General features: G+C 40.6%; 1 protein-coding gene across 2 annotated transcripts in view; it reads right to left on the reverse strand.

The window, feature by feature from the left end:
* Positions 1–25523, reverse strand: part of Lrp4 (LDL receptor related protein 4) — a 411647-nt gene that overhangs the window by 169011 nt on the left and 217113 nt on the right. For both annotated transcript variants that reach the window (XM_083134187.1, XM_083134186.1), the window contains exon 2: positions 2880–3323. In XM_083134187.1, the coding sequence (XP_082990313.1) occupies positions 2880–3323 (444 nt within the window). The remainder of the gene's footprint in view (positions 1–2879; positions 3324–25523) is intronic.

Here is a 25523-nt window from a genome sequence, read left to right on the forward strand (position 1 = left end):
AGCAAGCGTAAAGAACCTTTCTATCTGTTAAATATTTCAATTCGGTCCAGGAACCTTTTTTCCGGGTGAATTTAAATACGGTCCACGAACTTTTTCCGGATGAATTTAAATACGCCTTTATTCTGAAAGAATTTAAATACGGTCCAGGAACCTCTTTTCCGAATCTATTTAAATTCGGTCCAGGAACCATTTTTGCAGGATCAATTTAAATACGGTCCAGGAACCTTTTTTCCGAATCAGTTTAAATAGGGTCCAAGTTCCGTATTGAAATGAAACAATACGCAACTTGGATCGAATTTTAAATTGTGCGAGATAGAAGATTAGTGCCCTATTGAAGAATCCAGTAGAATATATTTTGTTCTTGGACCTCCAGCTTCTCATTACGGACCTGACGAAAAACAATTATCCACTTTTGAGCATGAAAGACTAATCCAGGTGCTGGCTGTCTCGAGAATCTAAGGAACATGGCCGTTCATAACGGCAGAACGTTATCCCTCTCCATGTAGCCCCATTCTCTCGCTCGTGTTCCTTCCTTTGGTTGAGACCTCTCGAATCACTACTTGTGCAGAGACTTTTTATCGTTCGCTTGCTTGTTGCCCTTGTTGAAAAGAACGTCTGAATAGCCATCCCATCGGGCTGCAATGTAAATCTTAGGACAACCAACTGACGAACGGAATTGTTTAGGGACACGACAGGGGTGGCGTCGGTACTGTAAAAGTTTGGCAATGAACAGCCCCATTTGCTCCAAATTTTCTTGCATAAAGGACAATTTCCCTTGTTGTAGCAACACTGCCCGTCCCTGTTGTGGTAACTGCAGCCTCACGTTACCTCAACCATAGCTCCTATTGGCTGCGGTTCATGGATCGGATGCCGTGACGGGTTTGTTTGAACTCAATGTGACATCACACTAACATGGTTCATTGCCTTACGTAACTCTTCGACAAGGGAGGTTTTTGAACGTGCGTTATGGTTTCTTACATTCGCCACTACGGTTTCTACAACCACAGTGTGAGATTCCAATGTAAAGCGTACTCGCGGACATTTTTAGAAGGGAATTTTTAATCCGTCAACACTGATCCAGGAATTGTCAATAAATTCAATCCCGGACTGGGAGAGAAAATCAGCAAACGTAAATGAGTTCTGGAGAGTGTAAAACCTTTTCATATTTAAAGCATTTCAATTCGGTCCAGGAACCTTTTTCCGGCTCAATTTAAATACGGTCCAGGAACCATTTTTGGGATGAATTTAAATTCGGTCCAGGAACCTTTTTCCAGGATCAATTTAAATTCGGTCCAGTAACATTTAGGTACGGAAGGATTTAAATTCGGCCCAAGAACATTTTTTCCAGGATCAATTTAAATACGGTCCAGGAACCTTTTTTCAGGATCAATTTGAATACGGTCCAGGAACATTCATGATCAATTAATATACGGTCCAGGAACCTTTTTTCAATGTAACAATGCGAGAAAAAAGGTCCCGTTCTGCAGCGGAACGCATTAGAATTTATGTTCCTGGACCTTTAACAACCCTGCTTAAGACTTTTATAAAACGAGACAAATATTGTTTTTTTAATAATATGGATGGGGCGGCCGACACACGCCTCTGAAACGGGACTGTCCCGGTCAAAACTGGACGTATGGTCAGCCTAAAACACATGTAGGCACAATTTCTACTCGAAATGACTCTCTTATGAACAATGAACAAAACAAGGTGCATTTTCTGTTTTCAATATAATTACAACGTTTTCAAGGTATTTCTAAATGTGTCCACCTCATCAAGGTGGATTCGGCAATGGCCTCAGTTTCATATTGTAAGCAAGAATGCATATCTTTCAACACTGTGTTGACCGTCAAGAAACGAGACCTGCAGTAAAATAGGCTACTCTTTGTTGGGGCTAAAGAGCTAGGTTGCCATTTTAACAAATTTTGGACTTTGAAATATTTCAGGACGGTCAGACGCAACCTCTACATACTAAGGAGTCAAATGAAACCCTTAAAGGTCGCCAAAAATTGTGTGATAGACTGTATATAGTTCAAATTTAAACAAGGTATCAACTATAATTTACAGAACAATCTCAAGACTGCAACAGTGACAACTTCAAAGCGCCATTTTTGTCATTTTAAAGATGGCGCCTCAGTTGCACCAGTGAAAAGCAGTTTCTTAACCTCCGGAAGCCTAGAAAGAAGAGAAATTCTACGGCAAATCAAAATTCAGTATGTCTATACATGCTTACCACCCCTTAAAGTTTAGGGATGGTGGGATAAAATTAGACAACAGCCTCAGTTTGTAAGGCAGATGGGTGGAAAGACATTCGCAGTGGCTCATGTGTGACTGAACGCCCATCTCAAAGGTTCTAATTCATGAGGTATATGGAAACTAACTCAGGCTTGAAATTATATATTGATCAGCAATTGGTGTATGTCAAAATGCAGCAACCTTGTTCAACCATACATGAATAAATATACTACAGATATAAAAAACACAAATTAATGTTTTAATTTGACTTTCACTTGCATTATTAATTTTCCTTGAAAATTTAGACATGAGTTTTGTTAGTGAAGAAAATAAATTTAAAGGGGAAGACTTTAAAAAATAACACCTTTTAATTTTGAGGACCACCCTATTGTACAGTGGGATCCATGAGTATTAACGTGCAAATTCTCCATCACCATGTTCGTGTATTAAATTGACCCAATAAGAGCTTCAATAATTAAAAGAAAACTCAAAAGAAGCTGTTGACAACTTCTGCACCAGTTTACATAAGAATCCATCGCTTAAAAACACACAGGATGTAAGAGAAGAAAAAATTAAAATAGTCATGGACAATTTGCACGGTAATACTCGTAAACAGCGAGTGTACACAGAATCTAGATACTTACCACAGTCACTCTCGTCCCATTCATCATCACAATCATTGTATCCATCGCACAACCAGGTGCTGCTAATGCACTTCCCATTGGGACACTGTAGTTCCTCGCACTGGTGCTCCTCGCAATCCAATTCGTCCTCCTCGCCAGCACAGTCAACGTCGCGATCGCAGCGCCACGTGTTCGGGATGCACGTGCACTTGCTCTTGCACGCGAACTCTGTAGGTCGGCACATGCAACTTTCGTCCCCTGGTTTCGCGTCATGCTTTGGCACGGGCTTCGAGGTCAAAGGGTAAGTTTCTAGAATTGACACTTCTTCGGGACCGGATTCCTCGCCAACGACGAGACCCGGTTCCTCGTTGATGCCGCTGTCGCCGCCAGTGTTGGAAGTCGGAACTACGTTCGTGCTCGTGGCTGGATTGAGTTTCCCTTCTTGTTGCTGTCTAGCTGCTTTGCCTGGAACGACAGAGAAAGCTATTTTTATTATGTGGATTTTCACCAAAGAGCTTACATAACAGGTGAGCAGAGTGAATTTATTTAAATCAGGTGATTTTTTAAGAAAAAAAAGCACATTGAAGAAATAATTTATAGAATAATCTACATAATGATTTTGTAGATATCAGAATCACATTTGGTGAAAGTACATTTATCTCGTAATCATTTTATGGTGATAATTAGCCTCTAAGAAAGGAAAAGAAAGGAAACAAAATATATACGCTATATGCTGATGGGTTTAAGCTCATACAAAAGAAAATGTAATTATGAAAACTGTAAACACATTTAAATTTCTCTTGATTTTAAATTCAATAATTTTTATACGGAAAAATAGCGATCATGTTTTGTAATACCAAATATTAATCATGTTAAACCTTAAATAGTGTCGTTATCATCAAACTGTAAATAAACATGGTAGCTGATATTTTGCAAAAGATCATTAAGAAGATTGCAAAAATTCGGCTACAAAGACTATAAAAAGTATTTTAAATTACAATTATATAGTACATACAGATTGTTTCATTTTCACTGGAAGAAAGTTACTGAAATTATTATAGTTTCATTAACACTAAACAAACATTTCCATAGTAAGTTCATATATACAGTTTCAGAACGAGAAACATTTATATTTACACATATCTTTCTTATTTGCTTTAATCAAAGTGTTCAAATATTTTACAGGGCCGTTTACCAGAAAAATCCTTTCTATAAATGACATAGGGGTACAAAAACATACAAGCAGTTTTAAGCTTGTGTTTTTCTTTAAAATATACATATATATATCAATTTTTTCTTAATAAAAATCGTGGGTCAATATATATTTTGACGTGATGCTGAAACGCCAACAACTTAGAACCTACAAGTTGTGCGATATACAAGCCTGTAGGTTAATAAAACAGAAATTAAAGTGTTTTTACTGTACGTAGTTGATTTGTTTTTAACAAACACATGCAACAATCTCCATTTATTGTATTTACCTACTTGCCATTTCCAAACGAAAGAACTAAAAACCTAAAAACGCAGTCAATAATACCACGTGACTTCTGAGAAATCCTATTGGTTGTTGGAATGGAGGCTGTGCAGAAATCTTCCGCGTAGGAAGATAGTGTACGTGATAAAACCATACCATTCAATGTAGCTGCATTGTTAAAGTTGTGTGACCTTATATAATAAGCAATACAGCTACAACTAATGTATTCATGGTCAAAATAACATCAGACCTAACACATACGAAAGGAAATATTTTTCAGTCATGTGGTTTTGTTTACATTAACTTCGTTCTTACAGTGGATGGAAAATAGACATATTTATGTAAAATACGTAAACTGACGTGAGCTTTCGAAATCATCAATCAGATTTTGACTAACGTTAACAGTTTTCAAATTCTGGTCCATTATTTCATAATGAATTTGATGTTTGTAGATTGAGTCTTGCTGCATGAAGTTACAGTGATAAAACAAACTGTAATAGCCCACGGTATATCCATAGTTGTTTTTAAAGTGCAATAAGTTAATGTTCCCCGTTTCTCTTTTTCTGATTGGTGGTTGCTAAAAGTTGTATTGAATGTTTCAATTTAAATTTAAATTTCATAAAACTTATTGTTGATTCCTTGTATTCGCTGCAATAATGCATAAACAGGGTGCAAATAAAGGTTAACAACAACATCCATAACTTAATAACAAGTATTGTAACTGGCATACGGAAGCACAAACTGAAAAGTGCTTGTTGAGCCCCACTTCGACATGTACAGTAACGGGCACTTTTGGGTTGTAACAACCCCACTGACTTTCAATGGGATCATTACAACCTAAACGTGTCCGTGACTGTACACCTATGGTTGGGCGTACAGCATCTAAATGGTATTCCAACTCTGTCCACACTCGCCGTAGCATATGCCCGTCAACAATGGTATTGGTTATTAAATCATCAAATTAATCACAGTACACCTTGTCAACGACAGAATAAATCAGCTATTTTCGACGGTTGCTATACTGAACGCAACTCCAACTGGCGGCTGGGAAACAGCGAATCAGCGATGAGTTGAATTTTCTTCGACTGAGATCGGGCATTTCCGAGTCACAAGGTACCGAACGTTGCTCGCGGGACGAAACAAATGAGTGTTCGGTACACCACGTTGCCAAACGTACCGTGAGGCGAGAAAGAGTCTTCTCGGGCAACGGTATTGACAGCACCAGAAATCAGCGGGGGTTAATGGTACACGCGGTCCTGAACGATGAACTTTCCGGAAGGACTACCCACCGGTCGGAATGCAGGCGGACACACAGTCATATAAAAGACAACTGGCAAAAACATAAGCACGCTTGGCAATGTTGCTTCGGGAGAGCGATGTGATCCCTTCAGTTTTCACTTCGCAAATGAATTTGTTGACACCCATAGGACCACACGCCCCCGAAAATAATTGGGACACAGGACGCGCCAGAAATAGCCATCAAGGTCAACCGCCGTTGAAGTTGCGAAAAATTACCAAGAAGAGTTATTGGGTTTGGCAACATCCTCCACCAAGGGCCGGTTGTATACATATTACTAACTGGAGATCAGATTTGACCTACGATCCGGGAATGAACTAAGTTCAAGCTTCTATCATGTTGTACAACCTTGGTGACAATGAAGTTCGACCAGAAAGGAATACGTGATTAAATGCACAGAGGCATAGGCGGTGGAATGGGTGACTCCCAGAAGTGACGCATGTGTGTAAGAGGAGGCGTGTGAGCAGGCAAGAATCGTGATCCCAGCATGTTGCACCCAAGGTCACGTAAAGAACGAAAACGGGGAACTACACGCGTGACATTGAACTTCGACCAGGCACCAGACCCATACGGGAAATTCCAGATAGTGGCGTATTCGACGGAAGCATGACGTCACGGACACGATAAGGGAGTCCGCCGTATATAAGCGCGTGCTGTGCACCGAGGAACCGCAGTGCATCATCACCATGGCCAGTGGCAAACCTATTGACAACACCGTGAGGAGAAGAGTGGTGGAGTTGCAACGGGATGGACTCAGTGAACGGGAAATAGAGCGCCAACTGAACTTACCCAAGTCAACCGTCCACTGCATCATCAAACACCAACAAAATACGGGTACTACAGAGCCAGGTAAGGCCCCCGGTCGAAAACGCCTGCTCAGGTTGCGTGACCTACGGATATTTAGGCGCTATATCCAGACCAACAATCATGTTTCTGTGGCCGAATTACGACTGTGGACTCGAGAACGCTTTCACATTGAAGTGTCAACCAGAACCATTCGCCGTTACCTACAGCGATGCGGTTACCGAGTGTACAAGGCGAAACGTAAACCCTTCCTTTCCATGTTGAACAAAGGCAATCGACTACGGTGGGCACGAATGTACCGGGGATGGACATTTCGGCAGTGGATCAGGGTTTTGTGGACGGACGAATCCATTTTCAATATTGTGTACGGGAAAATACGGAAAACAGTCATTTGTCGGAAGGAGGAACAGAATGAAGCAAAATGTTATGCACGTCGGGTACAGAAACCTGCGTCAGTGATGGTATGGGGATGCATGACGGCATCTGGGGTTGGCCCACTACACGTCTGTGAGGGCATTGTGAATGCACACGCCTATACACGCATACTGGAGCGGCATCTTCCCACAGTGCGAAGGCACCTGTTCCACAGGCGGCGTCTCATCTTTCAACACGACAATGCCAGGTTTCATACAGCGCGGCTGACAAGAGAATGGTTGACTCGCCATCAAGTGCGAACTCTGCCATGGCCACCATCGAGTCCCGACCTCTCGCCCATTGAGAATGTGTGGCGTGTTCTTAAGCGACGTGTGCAACAGAGGGGACCCACGACAGTGGCTGCTCTTATCGCCTGCCTGCAGGAGGAATGGCACCGCATCGATGTGGAATACCTTGAACGACTCGTCCGCAGCATGCCCCGACGCATTGCCACAGTTATTCGCTGACAGGGCGGCGTCACACCATGGTAAACAGGATCCCCTCTAACAGTGGTCGAACTTCAATGTCACGTGTAGATGGACGAAAATGTTTTATTTTGTGTGGACACCATAAATTGCTGCGTTGCAGCGGAAATTTATGTTTTCCTTTGTTCCATGTAGCCTGCTATATGAAATATGTTCAGCATATGCATGTGTTCTCCTTCTTTCACAACGCACTCCTATATTTGTGACTGGTCGAACTTCATTGTCACTAAGGTTGTATAAAGTTAACTGTCGATTTGTCGATATTAGATCAAATCCTGATCTTCGACAACGTGGCAAATCCAGACACGTCGCTAGTGTGACTGTGATGTTGCCAATTGTCCAACACTGAACAGCAAACATTTTAAAGTCTGTTTCGGAAAATGCATGTATTTAATATTTGAATAAAGAATAAATCTGAGGTGCTGGACAAATATTCGAACATGTTGTAAATTTAGTAAAATCACGTAAATTAGATACTAAACGGCCATTTATTGCTTGTGTGAGCTCCACGTGGAGGATTTGTCATTGACAACGAGCAACTATCGGTTCTCGGTTGCAAAGGGGAGAAAGTATGCTTGCATAAATGGATTTTTTTTAAAAAAAAATCTGTATTTCTTTATAATACTAAAAATAGATATAACAACTTTCTTATACTCGGATCTGGAGCCATTATTCATGTGAGGAGATGTTTATTATATTTATTTTGTGATTACACAATAACGTGTTACAGGTAGACCATTAGTTCCTGTACGTAGTATAGGGAATTTTCTTTGCACTTAATTGAATAACTTACGTTGTGAAATGTAAAATATGTTTGCGTTTTCCAGAATGGAAAGAAATATTGAAACAACAATGGCGTTTGTCCTCTAGGATGTAAATTATGCCCAAAACAAATATAATATTCGAAGTAAAATATGTATTTATATATCAGGAGGGGAGAAAGCTTTACCAACTAAAATGCAACGTGCTCGGTTCATAAAGCAGTAGATATATACACTACAGCCGAAGTTACATGCTCTGTTCCATTCTGCGGACAAAATTGAATTGCAATGAGACTCGGCTGGATGCAGTAAAGCGAAATTGTAATATTTTTAACGTCCGTGAACCTGACCCCCTCTTCATCCCAACGCAAGTTTTACAATGACCAACAAGAAAACGTAAGCGGGTCATATTTTCTGTTTGTATCAATCAACACTCGATTGTTCTCAAGTTACCATTCTCTGATCGTGAAATCAAACAATATGCTCTTGCAGTCAGTCATTTAAGGCAAATTTCAAGAAAAAAATACATTGTATTTCTTTAAAACAGTAAATAACAATGACACACGATATATGGAAAGATAGAAAAATGGAAGAAATATTTGTCATTGTTCACCTCGTTGTGCATGCTTCTTCTGTATTATTATGGAAACAGGATTATATGAATTGATTCTCCCATCTTGCCGCATACGTTCACTTGCAACACATTTTACAAGCAAATATTCGTTAGTTCAGCCATGTTACAATAGCTGAACTACGGTAATGTCTGCTGATCGGAGAAAAATCGCGGATCAACTTTGACCGCAGATCGCAGGGACTTAATCCCAGTTCAACTTTTATACAACACAAAATCAGAGTTCAGCGTGACTGCAGATCAATTTTACTGGCTAATCGAGGATCAATTGCTTTATACAATCGGGCCCAAGAGAATTAAAAAATTTACACATATTTTCAGTTTTGTGCCTATCATTATTGTAAGTTCTTCAAAAATAATTATTATGCCATTAAAACCTTGAAAAGGTCGTTACCAGATGTAAATAAACGGCATGTTTAGCTACTTTCTTGAGAAATGTAGATAACGTTAATGATGCTGCCATCTGTTGTGCGACTTGTCGTGCGTTGGAGGCGATTAATATTAGCCCCTTTGATAAAGTGCCAAGGGCGTTCCCTGCACCTCCTCGAACAGATGCACTTTGAAGGCTCTGCCACATAAAATATTCATCAGCTTCCGCCAGAATGAAAAGTTGCAGAGGCAAGATAAAAGAGGGAGCCAAAACACGTAGCTTGCTTATCACGTTCCCTTCTCGAACCTTTGTGGGTTTTCATTTGCCCATGGGGAATTCTAACAAGAACTAATATTACGAATGAAGGATATACATTTCTACAAGTTCTGTCAGGACTTCCTAAGAACAGGCCTCCGCTGCTAAAACCATAGCGTTTTTAGCCAGGGGCGTCAGCGTGTCCGAGAAGAAATGTCTGGAGTGGTTTTGGTAATAGAGGCGTAGCCATCGGGTGGGCTCTATTACCGCAAAATAGGCTTCGCCCTCTCTTTAAGTAGCTTTACCAGGGCCGGATTAGTGAACAATAAACACAACGACGTTATAGTTACGTCACAGCGGATTAGATTAGTTTAGAAACATGTCTGACTGCGCGTGTCCAGCCAGGTAGCGAGCCTACCCACAGTGCATAGCGTCAGCAAGAGTGTTGGCGATTGGTGCTGGGATGGGATGACGTCAGCGGCTCGCTTGTTGATTGGAGGATTCGAAAGATATGACTTGCTCCCAAGCTAAAAATGCACAACAGCCAGAGATCTTGCGAAAAATCTAATAAGTATATTAACAACAATTAAATGTTAAAAGTGGGTCTGGATTTACTCTACGTCACGCGCGCACACACAAACACAGCGAGAGATCAAAAGAAGGGGACATAAGGAGAAAGAGACAGGAAATAAAGAGTCGAAAGTACAAATGAATGAAGTAATGAAAGAAAATGGGCAATAAATATGGAGAAACAGAGATAAATACAATAAGAATGAAAAAGAGAAAAGATAAAGACAGAAAGAGGGAAAGAGATGATAAAGGAAAACAAGAATGAATTAATCAGAAAGACAGATATAAAAAAAGAGTAAAAATATGGAGAAACGGAAGCAGTAATAATGATGCCATCATTAGGAAAGCTCACATTTACCATTGCAAAGCGTAGGCTCTCCTCTTTATCTCCCTCTCTTCATCGTATCTTGCTTCTTTCTTCTTTGTTCCTTCCCTTCATCTATCACTTTCTTCTACATCTGTCTCTTCTCTTCATCTCTCCCTTCTTTCTCCATAGTCCTTATCTCTCTTTTCGTCACTGTTCTCTTTATCTCTCTTCTTTGTCTGCATCGTCCCTATCTCTGTCTCCTCTCTTAATCTCTCTTCCTATGCGTCTCTGTCCTTCTCCCCTTCTGCTTCTTCTCTAATTCTTACAGAAACAAAAAGGGGGAGAGGACGATAACACGAAGATAACTTTCACACATATTTCCACTTTTCCAATGATACGTTTTCCAAATTCTGTTAAATTGTTGTCCAAATAATATTTGTAATCACTGTAAACATAATTTCAACAGTTGGTATCCCTGTGTCGGTAATAAAGGTTTTGGGTTGTAACTTAACGTGCTCAATGTTACTATTATAATCTTTATTATAATTTCATTTAGCAAGCAAGGGAGTGATGGTCTGTGCATTATCTATCTTTGGAAGTCTGGGCTTTCCAGGACAGATAATTGCCTACCTCGGTCCTCATTGAAACTCCTTACTCAATAGAACCGCACAATGGAGAGCCAACATTTCTTCATCTCCAGAAACACAATGAGAATCGAATTGATTAATCTCCCATGCAGCATCCCGCCAAATGGACCAGTCCTTGTCTTTTTGGAGACTGTTTCACCCAGTCTCTCATTTACGTAGTATTTAGTGCCTCCCTCTTTGTTTCCGTCTGCTTGGTGAGCCTCCACCATTCATGATGATCGTTCACGCACCAACACCCAGCAAAAGATGAGCCTCCCTGTTGCACAGCCGGGAAGTAGTTGCTGCACAGATACTGCAGAGCTTCGAGTCAGTTATGGCGCAAGTGTTTTGTTTCGGATTGGATCAAGGGTGGAGATATTTTCATGTGGTTTCTGGGTTCTTTCAGTTTACCTTTCTCGTTCTTTTATTTTCATTTTCTCTGTCACTATCTCACTTTTTCATCACACGTTTTCCTTTCTATCTATCTCTCCGTCCCTTTTTGTGTACCTTATTTCCCTCTCTCTCCTTTTTTGTCGCTCTTCTTACTCTGTTTCTCTATATTGCTCGTTTCTTTCTTCTCTCTCCCTATTTCTCTCAACCTTTCGTTCTCTCTCGCTCTCTCTTTCGTTTTCCTTTCTTTCTTTCTCACGCCCTATCTCTTTCTATCCTCCTCCTGCTCTTTTTTCTTTCTGCCGATCTCTTCTTCTTCCCAAATTCTTCTATCTTTCTCGTTTGCTCGTTTCTTTCTTCTGTCTCCCTATTTCTATCAACCTTTCTTTATCTCTCTCTCTCTCTCTCTATGCCGTTCTCTTTTCTTTCTCTCTCACGCCCTATCTCTTTATATTCTTCTCCTGCTCATTTTTTCTTTCTGCCGATCTCTTCTTCTTCCTCAATGTTTCCATCTTTCCCGTTTGCTCGTTTCTTTCTTCTCTCTCTCAATTTCTATTAACCTTTCATTATCTCTCTCTCTCTCTCTCTCTCTCTCTCTCTCTCTCTCTCTCTCTCTCTCTCTCTCTCTCTCTTTCTATCCTCCTCTTGCTCCTTTTTCTTTCTGATGATCCCTTCTTCTTCCTCAATTTTTCTATCTTTCCCGTTTGCTCGTTTCTTTCTTCTGTCTCCACATTTCCTTTAACATTTCTTCCTCTCTCTCTTTTTCTCTATATCTAATTTTACTTTTCGTTCTCTCTATCATGTCTCTATCTCACCACCTCTCTACATCTTGCCTGCTTTAATTTCTTCCTTTCTTTCTCGCTCTCTTTTCCTTTGTCTCTTTCCTATCTTTCTCATACTCTTGTTTCTTTTTTCCTCTCGCTTTGTTTATCTTCTTTATCTTTTTCTATCATTCTATCCTGTTCTATTCTCTCTCCCTCTCTATATCCCTCTATCTTTGGTTTTCTCTCACACTTTCCTATACACATTTATTTCCTTCTTTTCATTTATTTTCCCCTCTTTCACTAGCTCACATTCTCTTCTTCGCTCTCTATCACTCCTTTACCTTTTCACTTTTGTTTTTCCCTTTCCCTATTACTATTTCTATCCTTCCCCCCTCTTCTCGCTATAAGCAATCGTCGTGTAAAATCCTTGTCGGTATGGTGTGAAAATTCCTCACATAGCCTATTTGATTGGGCAGAAGAGTTAGCTAAGATAATTTCACGGTGGGGCTCTAGGCCACCCTCACCCCCAGAGACGACCCCCAACCTTCCACGTGGTTCAAGTATCCCGGATCCTCCCTCGTTAGAGGAACGGAGGTGCTGGCGCGGAGCCAAACGGCGCCCTCTTCAGTTTTGGTGTCCGTCCAAGCAGTATGGGAATCAATAGCTCCACCCTGCGGGAATCCTAATTATATCATCCCGAACCAGGGGGTGGGAAACGGGAATTGATGCCGAGAACCAAATGATAACGGCCTCTCCTTTATCCGCAAGAGTCGAGGATCGTCCAATAAAATTTTCTTAATGACTGCGCTACTTTGCTCTAATTGGTTGGTATTGCACATATGTATGGTACTCTTCTCTGTAACGTTAGCATTGATTGGGCGAGAGTGGGTGTGAGGAGACTGCTACACTGCTCCCTCTCGATATGGAAAGGATTGGATACGGGAATCCGCGCGTAGATAAGCATCACTGGCATTAATGGTAAATTTCATTCCTGGAAGGGTTGATTTTTAACCTCCCAACTCTCTCTTCATAACAATGTTAGGAGGTTAGACTAATGCTTCTTTACACGAAGCATTTACCCTTGGCATTATTCTTAACATTCTGCTACGATCGAATTCTACCGTGCAAAGTGAAGACATCTTAAAGCATTTAGATGCAATAGCAAATTCCATGGTATTTTTCACAGGTAGGATCCGTCCTTATCATTGGCGTAGGATAACCAATCAGAAGCGAGCTCTAGGCCACGTATGCCGGTGTAATGGCGGCCGAGTGAGATGTAAACAACGTATCACTACACGATTTTCAAAGCCGATAACTATTCAACCGAGAGGAATAACGTTTCCTATAAAAAAGGTATTAAGTACAAAGCAATGGCACTGCTTAAATACGAGAACAAAAAAACAAACAGTTGTTTCACTTGTAAACACCGCGCACTGACTCATGGAGAGAAAGATCTCAATATGTAGGTGAGATTTAACGTAAAAGGAAATAAAAAAAAAATAAAAAAGGCAGAGTTTTAATTTGTTTATGTCGTCAATTGGATAACCAATTCGTAATTGAAATTACATTTCTTCCACTTTAAATTTATTCGTTATTAAAGGAAAACCCCGTAACTCGTGTGCCTTTCGTGCTGTGTTCTCTGCATACTTCGCATGGCAATCGCAAATGCTAACCGAACTGTTACGTGAAATGCTTCTGTATGATAATCATGTGTTTATCTTAACTTTGAAATGTCATCATCAAGAACACAGCGCTTTGCGCGCATAGCAACATGCATTTGTTTCTTTATGCGCACGCCAGTAAGAACGTTGCGCGAGTCAGGCGAGAGTTCGCGAAGAGTGTGGCTGTTCGGACGTTTTACGCTCCGGTGTGCATTGCGATACTTAACCACAATATTTGTTATGTGTAGTACTCGTGTTAGTGAATAAAACTTTACAGCTTCCATGTAAAGTTCTGTCTGTTATTAAAAAAATCTATAAGATTTTTGGAAGGATTTATGTTTGCAAAAATGTTAAAGGAAATGTTTCCGTCTAAAGCGACCGTTATAGTCACACTTGTAACACATATATTAGCCGCTTCAAGCGAGGCAGACAACTGCAAGATATGCCTGAGATGAAATACGTCACTACTAACCATGGTTGGCAAAAGTTGTCTTTTTCTTTAAAGAAACAAGACAAACAGTTGTTTTTGTTTTAAACATGTTTTATAAGAAAAACTCAATATGCTGACCAAGGCAGAAAATTTATTTTATTTTAAAACAAACTGAACGTAACGTTCCAACCTTCTAGCAAGGTCTTCTTCAGGCTCTGTACCCAGTACAAATGAAACAAAGTACAAAACAGGAAGATATACATACACAGAAAACACTCCCCTCCAGACACATGATTATTAGATAGTTGTTTTCTCTCTAGAACATTCCAGCAAGTAGCCTTATCTTATCAACTGTACTTTCACTTGACAGGCGATTTGGATAAACATTTCCTTTCATCTGGAAAGTGGTTGGACTTCTTATATCAAGTTCTTTTTTTTTCTTATCCTTTATTTCTTCATTCCCCTTCCTTCTTCTCCCCTCTTTCGCTCTTGTCCTTTCCACTCTTTCTGACACATTCTTCCATTCTTTGCTTATCTTCAGTCCCCCATCCCAGTTCATTGTGTCTTGATTGATTGATTGATTTGGTGTTTTAAGTCAACTTTATGCACAGTAAGGCTAATCGGGACTGGACCTACAGTTTAAAGTGGGATCCGAACCACTATTTGCCGCCACCGGGTATCGAACCCGGGTTCCCTTAATTACAAGACGACGACGCTACCACTGCGCCATCGGGGAGGCCCTTATTGTGTCTTCTTCTTCTTTCTTCTCTATTTCCTTGGCCTCCTTCCATTTTCTCACTAGAATTCTCTTCTCCCTTCCTATCTGCTTAGCCTAATCCCACTCTATGTCATGTCCTGTTTCTCTCGTGTGTTTAAATATCGCATTTCTCTCTCTCCTAAGTTGTACATCATCCTTATGTTGCTTCAAACTGTCTTTTAGCCTCTTTTTCGTTTCTCCTATATACGCACTCTGACATTCTTTACACTTCACTTCGCAGATAATCCCTTCCTCTTCTCTGTTTTCCTTTTTCTTGTTTGCATTCTTCGCTATTCTTAAGATGTTTCTTCCTCCCTTCCTGTAAGTTTTAATGCCTGCTTTTCTAAGCACTTTGCATATCTTTTCTGTGGTTTTCCCCATACTCCTTATTCCAAACCACCTCTCTGTTGTAACTTTGCTATCCATGTAATATCAATGTCGAAATTTTTACAGGTACCTCTTTATGCTGTAAACATGAAAATTTATTAGGTTCCCAACCAGATATTGGTTTGATTTCAGTTTTAAGTCCACTTTATGCACGGAAGGCTGGCTAATCGAGACTGGACCTACAGTGGGATTCGAACCAGTATGTACCTCCACTGGGTATCGAACCCGGGACCCCTTGATTACAAAACGACGACGTAACCACTACGCCATCGGGAAGACCCTTCCAACCAGTCATATATATTTGGGGCCCAAATTTTGAGAAAAATGAAAATTTTCAAAGAGCTTTGACTCAATGCAGAAACCAGTAACAGAGCTCAAATATTTTCTGCTAAACTTTTAATGTACATGTTTCCTCAAAAAAAAAAAATAATCTAAAACTAACGACAACCTTCCAAAACATCTTGCAAATTATAGTTAACCCCTTAACGAGCTACTGGAAATGACCGCGCGAGCTAATGGTAGTTCCCTATCGACGGTTTGGCGATCCCTGATATACACTTTATAGCAAAGTGAATGCCACATCTGTTTAATATACCATAATATTTTTGGCTAAAATATCCAACTGCTATGGATTAAGATAATTGATTTACTGTATCCGAGGTTTACTAAAACACATTCTGCCACAAAAGAAGTTATGTACAGTCACGGACACTTCTGGGTTGTAACGACCTTATTGAAGAAGCACTGAAGCAAGCCATCCATGTCTGACCACCAAGCGCCTTGTGACTAGACAACCCAAGCAGCATTGCAATTCTGCGGCTTGTATACCAGTCACGGGTATACATCTCTGTAAATTGAGTAGTGATGCCAAAGAGAAATACGAGATGAAGATTGTCGATCGTAATGTCTCGTGTTCTCGACATTAAATAATTCTCGGTCCACGTTACGTTCCATTATTTAATGTTGTTTGGGAACGAACCTGACGGACTGGGTTTATATTTTCACTCCTTGCATTACAGTAAATTCCATATTTTACAATTATATTAATGCTTTGAACGAAAATAATGCCCAGAAAAAACATCGAACCCACGTTCACACCATTCTTCTCACACACATGCACGTGAAAACAAACACACAAAGAAAGTTAAGTTTTAACTTCCAAGTGAATGTCCAAATAACAATAAATGGAGGAACACGATGTGCGAAACATGGGATTTTTCACAGAAAGAATGCGTCTATTTGTGACATACGTGGTTTCTATTAATAGACAATGAAACAATTATGAGAGAAATTAACATGCATTTTCGTCTTCATGTGTTGAGGAAGGAAACAGACTGACTGGAAAAATGAAAACATGGTGTTATTGATAGAGTGTTGGTTAGCGTACAGAGCCTTTATCAGTGAGGTCTAGGTTCGATCCCCACCAAGGACAATTTTTTTATTCTTTTCTATTAGTGAAGAAGTATAGAATATTGTTTTCTAGGTTTTTTGACGAAAGGATGCACATCAAATTTGTTCGTTTAATCTGTATTTTCATTCTTCTAATAAGTTCTCTATCACAAGGGGATATAGAGATTCTCTATCTAGGCGATGGATAACTTCTCAATGGTTCCGTAGCTACGATTCTCCAGTCCCTTCCACCCACTTGTCTTATTTATTTACTTCATTCATATCAACTCACGAAATACCATGAATCTAACGAAAACAGTTAGAACAAGAAACACACCTCGCGTCGAAGGTTCCAGACTCGAGTTCTGGCTTTTTTTTTTTTTTTTTTGCGAGGGTGATTATTCTTGCGTGTCTGTTTATCATCTTTGTCAAAAAAAATTTCCTCATTATTGCCGTGATTAACGTAGGGAGAGACCAAAGCGACTGAAATAACAAAAGTACAGAAAATGCAAGACACATCTGCCTAGGCATGTTATACCTTGGGAATTAGCAATCTGAAAATTAACTTGCGTTTCAGTCGAACTACTTGCGAAAGAGTTTCGTGTTGTCTCGTTTGGTGTGTTGGTTATCGTGTCGGACTAGCATGCGGGCAACCCGAGTTCGAGCCCAGCGGAAGGAAAGTTGTTTGTTTTTTTTGTCTAATTTCATCCAACCTTATTTATAAAACTGAGGTTTCTGCGAAACCTTTTGAATTGCGTGCCACTTCGTATGTTGGTAATCTGAAAGCAGCAAAGATGAAAATTTGATGTTCCGAAGCGACGATGTATTTGTGTATGTGTTGAAAAGAATCAGTTATTTATTAGCGAAAAACATGCAGCCACGTGATCATTAAGAACGCTTCCTAGTTGTCAGTGCTAATATGGCAGTAGCTACATTGTGTCAACACACACCAACTTTCACGTTTCCCGTAAAATGATTACCTTTCCACGTTTCCAAATTTGGGCCCCAAATATATATGTCTGGTTGGAAGGGTCTTCCCGATGGCGTAGTGGTTACGTCGTCGTTTTGTAATCAAGGGGTCCCGGGTTCGATACCCAGTGGAGGTACATACTGGTTCGAATCCCACTGTAGGTCCAGTCTCGATTAGCCAGCCTTCCGTGCATAAAGTGGACTTAAAACTGAAATCAAACCAATATCTGGTTGGGAACCTAATAAATTTTCATGTTTACAGCATAAAAAGGTACCTGTAAAAAATTTCGACATTGATATTACATGGATAGCAAAGTTACAACAGGGGGGAGTTTGGTAAAAACAGGCAAATTTACGTTATTGGTTACAATTACAATTATTTTACGTATTAATTAATTGCAACATACGAATGGTATAGTAAGCCCGTTAGTAGCTATTATCAATGAAAAGGTGTGTAAGGCTGTGTGTCAAATATATTCTGCCGAAACTTTGGATGTACATGTTTCCCCTAAAAAAATATAGCTCTGATATTTTATTGCTTACCTATAAAAAAAATATATCCTATACATTGATTTCCCTTCAGAATTGAATATCAGTCAGTTTTGACCCTAAATTTCAGCCATTAGCATTAGATGTGGTAAAAAAAGATACGGAACATAAAATGTAGCCTGAAATGTATTGAAAGCAATGTTTTTTACCCCAGATTTCTATAATTTTTCTTAGCTGAGTTATCATAATTATCGCTACTGTCGGTATAGGCCAAAAATGTTGCAAGTCATGAAACAAAAATGGCCGCCATTTTCAAACGTAGTCTGGTTTTAGAAAAATAATGCCTGTTTTAAACAACCCTTGTACATGGGTTACAACGACAAACAAATGAAAAATCTTTAAAATGGTCAAGCGACCAGTGCTGGACCATTTGGTATGGATTGACCCTGAAATTTTAGGCAATGTCCAAAAAATGTAAAATTTTCGTTATAAGGATTAAAAACAAAAAAAAAAACATTTTATTTTGTGTAGAGAAAGAGCATGTCTTTGCAATGATTTTCAACATCAAAGGCTTTTGGTTCCATCATACCCACATGATAAAAATTCAGATTTTTTTCGTAACCTAGTTTTCCCACCACAAAAATTAGGCATTTGTAAATTGTTTTGTGTGCTGATGTATTTTTTTCTGAAATCCTCATTATTTCATTGTACTTTGTGTAACATTTCAAAGAGATCTGAAGATTGGTTAAGGAGGAAAGAAATAAAATGTAAGCAAGGGTATCTTGTGTCGAGGGTCTCAAGAGTGACAGACAACACTGATTTAATGACATTTCAAAGTGCTGTAAAATGAAAACCATTTCAGATAGAGTGAAAAAAATTTAGGGGGTTTCTTTCAACCATAAAGGAAGGGTGTCTACCAAATTTCATCGAAATCGGAGATGTGGATGTTGATTTGATGTGGAATGACCCACTGACAAGTAACTTTCAAAAGAAAAGTAACGTTAACTGCCAACCTGCGTGGCACAGTAGTTAGCAGAACGTGCTACGACGCCAAGGGTTCCGGGTTCGAAATCCGGCCTAGGCATGGGTGTTCTTTGTGAGTGTCCCTTCAATAATTCCATCACTCATCCTCACCTTCGCGATTAGCCAAAAGTTGCAGAAAACCGAAGTAAGATAAAATAAATCAATCCGTAACCTTAATAACTTCCCCAGCTCATCAGCAGACGCAACGAAACGCCACGACTTACACAGGATTCGAACCCAGAATTACTTGCTTCGGAGCAAGGTACTCTAACCATTACTCTACACGGACACGTGTCCTTGTAAGGTGTCAAGTACTTATTTGTAGTTCCTGCTATCTCCTTCCTCTTATATCGCCATCAATCACAATTTCGTTTCCTACTTCGAATATAAAGGAAGAAAATTCTATCTCCCCTCTCCATCTCAAATAACCTTCATCAACTCCCCCATCGAACAAAATGGGGTTTGGGAACATAATCTGTCTTCATGAATAACATATCTCCCCCCATCCCCGACCCCCCCCCCTCCCCGCCCCCGGGATAGAAGACAAGAAAGGAAGGAGGAAGGAAAAATTATTTGAAAAATGGAAACGCCGATACGAAATCGACTTATCAATATTGAAATTCACCTCGTGATTTGGTGGCGATGCCAGCGCCGCCCTTGCGGAAGCGGGAAGAAGCAGCAGAGGTCTTGTTCCCTCGCCTCCCTCTCCTCTCTTCCAAAAGAAAAGAGGAATGTGTGAAAATCTCGTCTCACCTGGTCGCCTCCTGGAATTATTGATCTGGTTCCGACCTCATCTTAATTTTCTCCGAGGACGGATGCTGAGGTCGAGAAACCGCGACGAATGTGTTCTGCGTCTCCTCCTTACCTGCAGCGGTGGAGCTGGGCGTGGGCGGGCTGCAGCCCACTGTGAAATAGTCTTGGCCCAGCGAGAAGACACGAGACACTTGTAAACACCAAGAGGCTTATTAAGACGACAATATCATTTGTTTATATTCTTCAGTCTTTTTTAAAGTTTTTGTTTCAAGTCCCTTATGCACAGACTAATCGTGAAAGAGATGCAAACAGACAGAAATAACAAGATAGAGAAAGATATGGAAAGGGAAATAAACAAGGAGAAGAAAATAGGGAAATAGAGAAACAGACAACGAAAACAGACAGATATACTTATATAGAGAGAATAAGACAGAGAGGAAGATATGGAAAGATAGAGAAATGAACGAGAAGGAAATACGGAAACGGATAAAGGAGAGGAAGACAGAATAAGATACAGAGAGGAAGATGTGCAGAGAGAGAGAAGGGGAAGGAAATAGATAAACAACTGAACAGACAAGAAAGAGAGAGAGAGCAGAAATAATAATAAATAGAAAATCAGATACGGAGAGGAAGATATGGGCAGAGAGAGAAAGAGAGAGAGAAAGCGATGAAAATAGGGGAATAGATAAAGTAAAGAGAGACGGACACATAGAAACAATGATAAATAGAGAATAAGATGGAGAGAGATACAGAGAAAGGGAAGAAGACAAAACAATATTAGGAAAAGAAAGAGCAAAGGGTAGATGATAGATAGATAGAGGGAGAAATTTTGCAGAGGACCACCTGACGATACGCCTTCCGCCCTGAAAGTAAGTAGGGGGCGCATCCCCCACTATGGGAATCGCTGTACTAGAATTCCTCAATACATATAATTTGCTACAGAATATAAAAATAGCAACAAAACAACATGAATTCATTGGTGCTCGAAGCGACCTCGCATTTCCTGCTTTCCGTAAATCGCCGTTTCCTAGGTAACTCTCCCCCCAAGCCCCTCCACCCGCAGCGCAGGAAACGCAAAGGTCTTCCTTGCCATGCAAACTCTATCAAGGAGCAATCCAAGGAGGATATTCCTTCTGCGTATCTTGCTGGGGGGATGGGGTTGGAGGTAACCCCCGTGGGGGCCTCGATTTCAATCGCGGGAATTGCGCTTTGCTACCCAAAGGAATTTCAGTCCTCAAATCCCAACAGGATGGGGGCCGGGGGAGAGGGGGGACGAAGTCATTGTGCGTGATCTTTTTGGCTTCAAGGAGATTTTCTGTGAATAGCTGCATGATTTTCTATCACAGAATTTCATGTTCATTTCCCTGTGCAATTTCAGAAATAGTAGGAATATTTCGTTATTTCTTATCAAGTTTCTTGTCATTGCATCCACACTTTACCTCGCTCTTTTTAGTCTAACCAAAAACGGTGGAGAAGAAAAAGACTCTTCAGCTCTCGATAACGCCATATCTCTACTAATGCGTACGCTTTTACTACTGCCACCTGTGTTTAGGCGCGAAACTATTTCCGAGTGAATATTCAGATCAGCTATTATCGTTTCCATTTCACGATTGTCCCAAGGACAGTTAACTGGCGTTTTCATGAACAACTACGAATTTATTCTTGTGTGTTTCATGTACGCTGGAGTTTGATTTACGTGTGGAATTAGGCGTGCGGAGACCCTCTGATTAGGGGAGGGGGCAAAAGCCTTGATAAAAATTCAGTCGGCAAAGAAAAACCTCACTTTATTTCACTGTTTTTAGTTTTATTGCATTGATGGGTATGTCCTGTAATACGGCCAGCCTTGTAAAATGGCCACAAATTATATTTCGTACTGCTGTGCCTCGACGACTGCAGAGACATCTGTTTAGGTACTACCGAACTGTTAGCGAGAGTTATGGCGACCGTCCTGTGACAGTGAATGTTGAGCTCCGTGCTTTGTTCAGCCGTACGCGTGTCTTAATGAAACAACTGTGTCTTGATAGTGAGTAAAGAACAGCCATATTGTTTTTTTGGTGATTTATATTCTTACGTAGCATTAGTGTTAGATGTGTGTTGCAAACGGGAGCGTCCTGTGTCGGTAACATGTGCTCATTGTAGTATACAAAGGCACTGTGTGAAGGCAACAGGTGCTGCCATCTATGAGCCAAAACGGAATTGTGTATTGTTACATAGTCTTGTATAATGGCCAGTCTACCAGTAGCGGCTCGTGCCTAAAAAAACAGGTGAAGAAGTACATTTATAGGCAATGAAAAACAAATAGTAAGTGTCAATGGGCCCCCCCATAATTTAAAACGTCTTTTTTGTCTTCATCCGTCCATCTGGAAAATGGTGTCTGCAACAAATTACACACTAAGTCATTTACTGGGTTCATTGTACAAACCACAGCTCAACACATGAACACAACACACGATAGGAAACGCGAAACACACACGCGGAACAAGATCTCGCGAGAACGCAACGATTTTGCCACAACCACTGGATGCAATGTTTTCTGTCGACGAGAGAACTGCTGCACCTAGATGGCGACACCCGTTCAATTCCAACGCTAGGTGACGTCACCGTTGCCATGACAACCGGCTAAAGTCTTCCGCAACCTGGCGGCGTCTGCTCTTGGTTTGTTTATGCTACGACGAACTCTTCACGTGCGTAGCGCCGAGCGGCGTATTATTTGATTATTATCGTGTGCGTTCTGCTGGGAAATAGTTTAATTTAACAAGCAGATGAAAAATGTCAATATTAATTTGAAAATTAGGTGAAAACATCTGCACTTGTTGCACTTGACCAGCCGCCACTGCAGTCTACAGCAAAATGCCAAAGAGCAGGAGTACTGACGTCACCAGACCACATAAAGAAGATGTCAGAGAAGAAAGTGAATAAATTAAAGAAAAAGAGTAGCAGAAAGCAGAAATGGATCGAAAAAGTTATCCAACAAAAATAAAAAAAATGGAGATAACGATTCACAGTGTACTTACTGTAACAGGTTTTACAGCGATGATCATGGAGGTGAAATATGGGTTTCTTCAGTGACGTGCACTGAGGAGTAGCTAGTCTAGCAGAGATAGATTAATCAATCTCACATCTCTAATTATTTTGAAATCACAATATTTATTGTCTTGTTAAAGCCACAGTTCATATGCAACACTTTCTTTTCACGCGCTTCTCGTCCCTTACGGACAAAACTGGCCTAGCTGAATGCACCACTGCACCCTCTTCCCCCGAAGTTTCTTTGAACTTTAATCGGCTTGAAAATACTTGATTTTCTTTAAGAGTGTAATATCGTTTAATAACGGTGATAAGATTCCTCTACATTAGGTGAAAATATAATAATGTAGGAACATGGACGTCTGGAAGGGGGCAAGGATGGCCACCCCCCCTTAGAAATCGAATGTCAACCTAAATATATATATTTTACACGTATAATTTGATTTTAGCCACAGTAATTTACATTAATGAGATAGTTTCAAATTCAAGTGGTGTTTTTTGGGGGCAACACTCTTATCTGCTTGTCCCTCCATGGAAAGAATCTGCGGACGTCCATGTTTAGGGGGCAATTGGCCCCCTTTGAACCCCTCGTGCGCACGCCTATGGCAGCTGCTGTCATCTAAAAGAAGTTTGCGTGGCTCCTACTTGTGCCTGTCTTGTATATAATTCACAACAAGTGCTGCGACAGAAATAGTCGTCACGCGATGGTTGATCATGCTGTCACATGGACCTGAGTTAGGAAGCTGAAGGTTTATCCTGAATTCAAGACTGAGCTAAGTACCGTCTGAGACTCGGTTTAGAATGTATAAACTTGGACACCCTAGCACATTGCTGAATTCAGGATAGACTTACAACTTCCTTATACTGATCGCGGGGCTAACCTGCGGCTGCCCTACTTTTTGCTACATAGCTCTATCTGTCCACCGGTGTGTGTGCCTCCATGAGTGTCAACAACCTCAGTTGCTAAGTGAAAGCTGTAGGGGTAACATCGCTCTCCCGTTTACAACGTTTCCAAGCGTGTCACTGTTTTTGTCACTTTTTATTAGCTTCTTGGTATAGTGTCTGAGTGTTTTGTGTGGTACGTTTCCGTGCTTTGTGTACAACGTTTATCCAGTAACGGCGCTTATCAAGTTTTTCTCTCCCCGATTCTACAGTACTTTTGGCAACATGCTCTGTAACCAACGCTCATTTGATTCGTTCCGCCAGCAACATTCGATGACATGTGACACGGAAATGCCCGAAGATAATTCAACTGATCGCTGATTCGTTGTTTTCCAGCCGCCAGTTGGAAATCCGAGCAGTGTAGTTCAAGATCTTAGCAAGCTAATGAGAGTGAATGTGGGTGGTGTTACTTAGACAGACGAGAGGACCAGGAAAAACTTCACAATCCAGGAAAACAATTCTCCTCTTTGTTTTTCCTACGAAAAGTCACTTACCGTCTACAAATGGACATACAATCGTATCCCCGCAAGGAAGAGAAAAGCAAACAGTAAATGGGAGAAAAACAAAGCAACATCTTCCTTTCAGAAATTAAAAATAGCATTCGGGGAAGAGGGGGGAAACAGGAAAGCAATAAGGGAACGACCCTTCCGAGGGGACAGGCATAAATCCCCATCAAGTTCGTGAATCGATTCTTGCGAGGTTTCTCTTTTTCTTCTGCGAACGGTGATTTATGGAAGGCAGGGGAAGTAAGCAAACAAAAAGTGGAAGAAAGAAATATCTTGTTAGAAAAGAACAAAAGAAACTTCTTGGAACTCTGAGAATGGGTCTTCAAAAGGTAGCCAGTGACAGCGGGAGACAGAAAGGGAAACAGGTAAAGAAGCTTTCTGGTGGCATTAGTACTAATATGGGACGTATACTCCAGATGGCTGGCAAAACAATGACAATTTTGAAGTCAGTTCCTTCTCCGTCAGCTTACCAAGTAGAGACCATACTAAAAGAGCAAGGAGAATAGGATTCCCTGTATCCTTTTGCTAAAAGAGTGAATGAGAACAACTCTTGATCTGTCTCGTCCGAAGATCTCTTCGAATCAGCCAATCTCCTTCGAGGATCGACCGGATCGGAAGAAGATAATTTGCTGATCAGCCAATCTCCTCCGAAGATAATTTGCTGATCAGCCAATCTCCTCCGAAGATAATTTGATGATCAGCCAATCTCTTCCGAAGATAATTTGCCGATCAGCCAATCTCCTCCGAAGATAATACGCGTATGCTGATCAGCCAATCTCCTCCGAAGATAATTAGCTGATCAGCCAATCACCTCCGAAGATAATTAGCTGGTCAGCCAATCTCCTCCGAAAATAATTTGCTCATCGGACAATCTCCTCCGAGGATCACACCGTATCGCAGAAACTCCTACGAAGATTGCTCGTGATTGGCCAATCTCCTCTAAATACCGCTCTCGACCGACCAATCTCCACCGAACATCGTTCTGGATCAGTCCATGTGTTTCAAAAGATCGCTCCCGATCTAATTGTGAACATCAGTCTAATTCGGAAAGGAATGATGCCATAGTTAACGGATATTTCGGATTATCCGTTGAACACAAAACGGATATCAGACAATTTGAAATCCAGAAAACCTTCATTTGGGTTTTATGGCCATCCCTTGAATCACATAGTGATACCTTATGACCT

This window comes from Lepisma saccharinum, chromosome 13 (assembly GCF_977018435.1).
Source record: "Lepisma saccharinum chromosome 13, izLepSacc3.1, whole genome shotgun sequence".
In the NCBI taxonomy this organism is placed as follows: Eukaryota; Metazoa; Arthropoda; class Insecta; order Zygentoma; family Lepismatidae; genus Lepisma; species Lepisma saccharinum.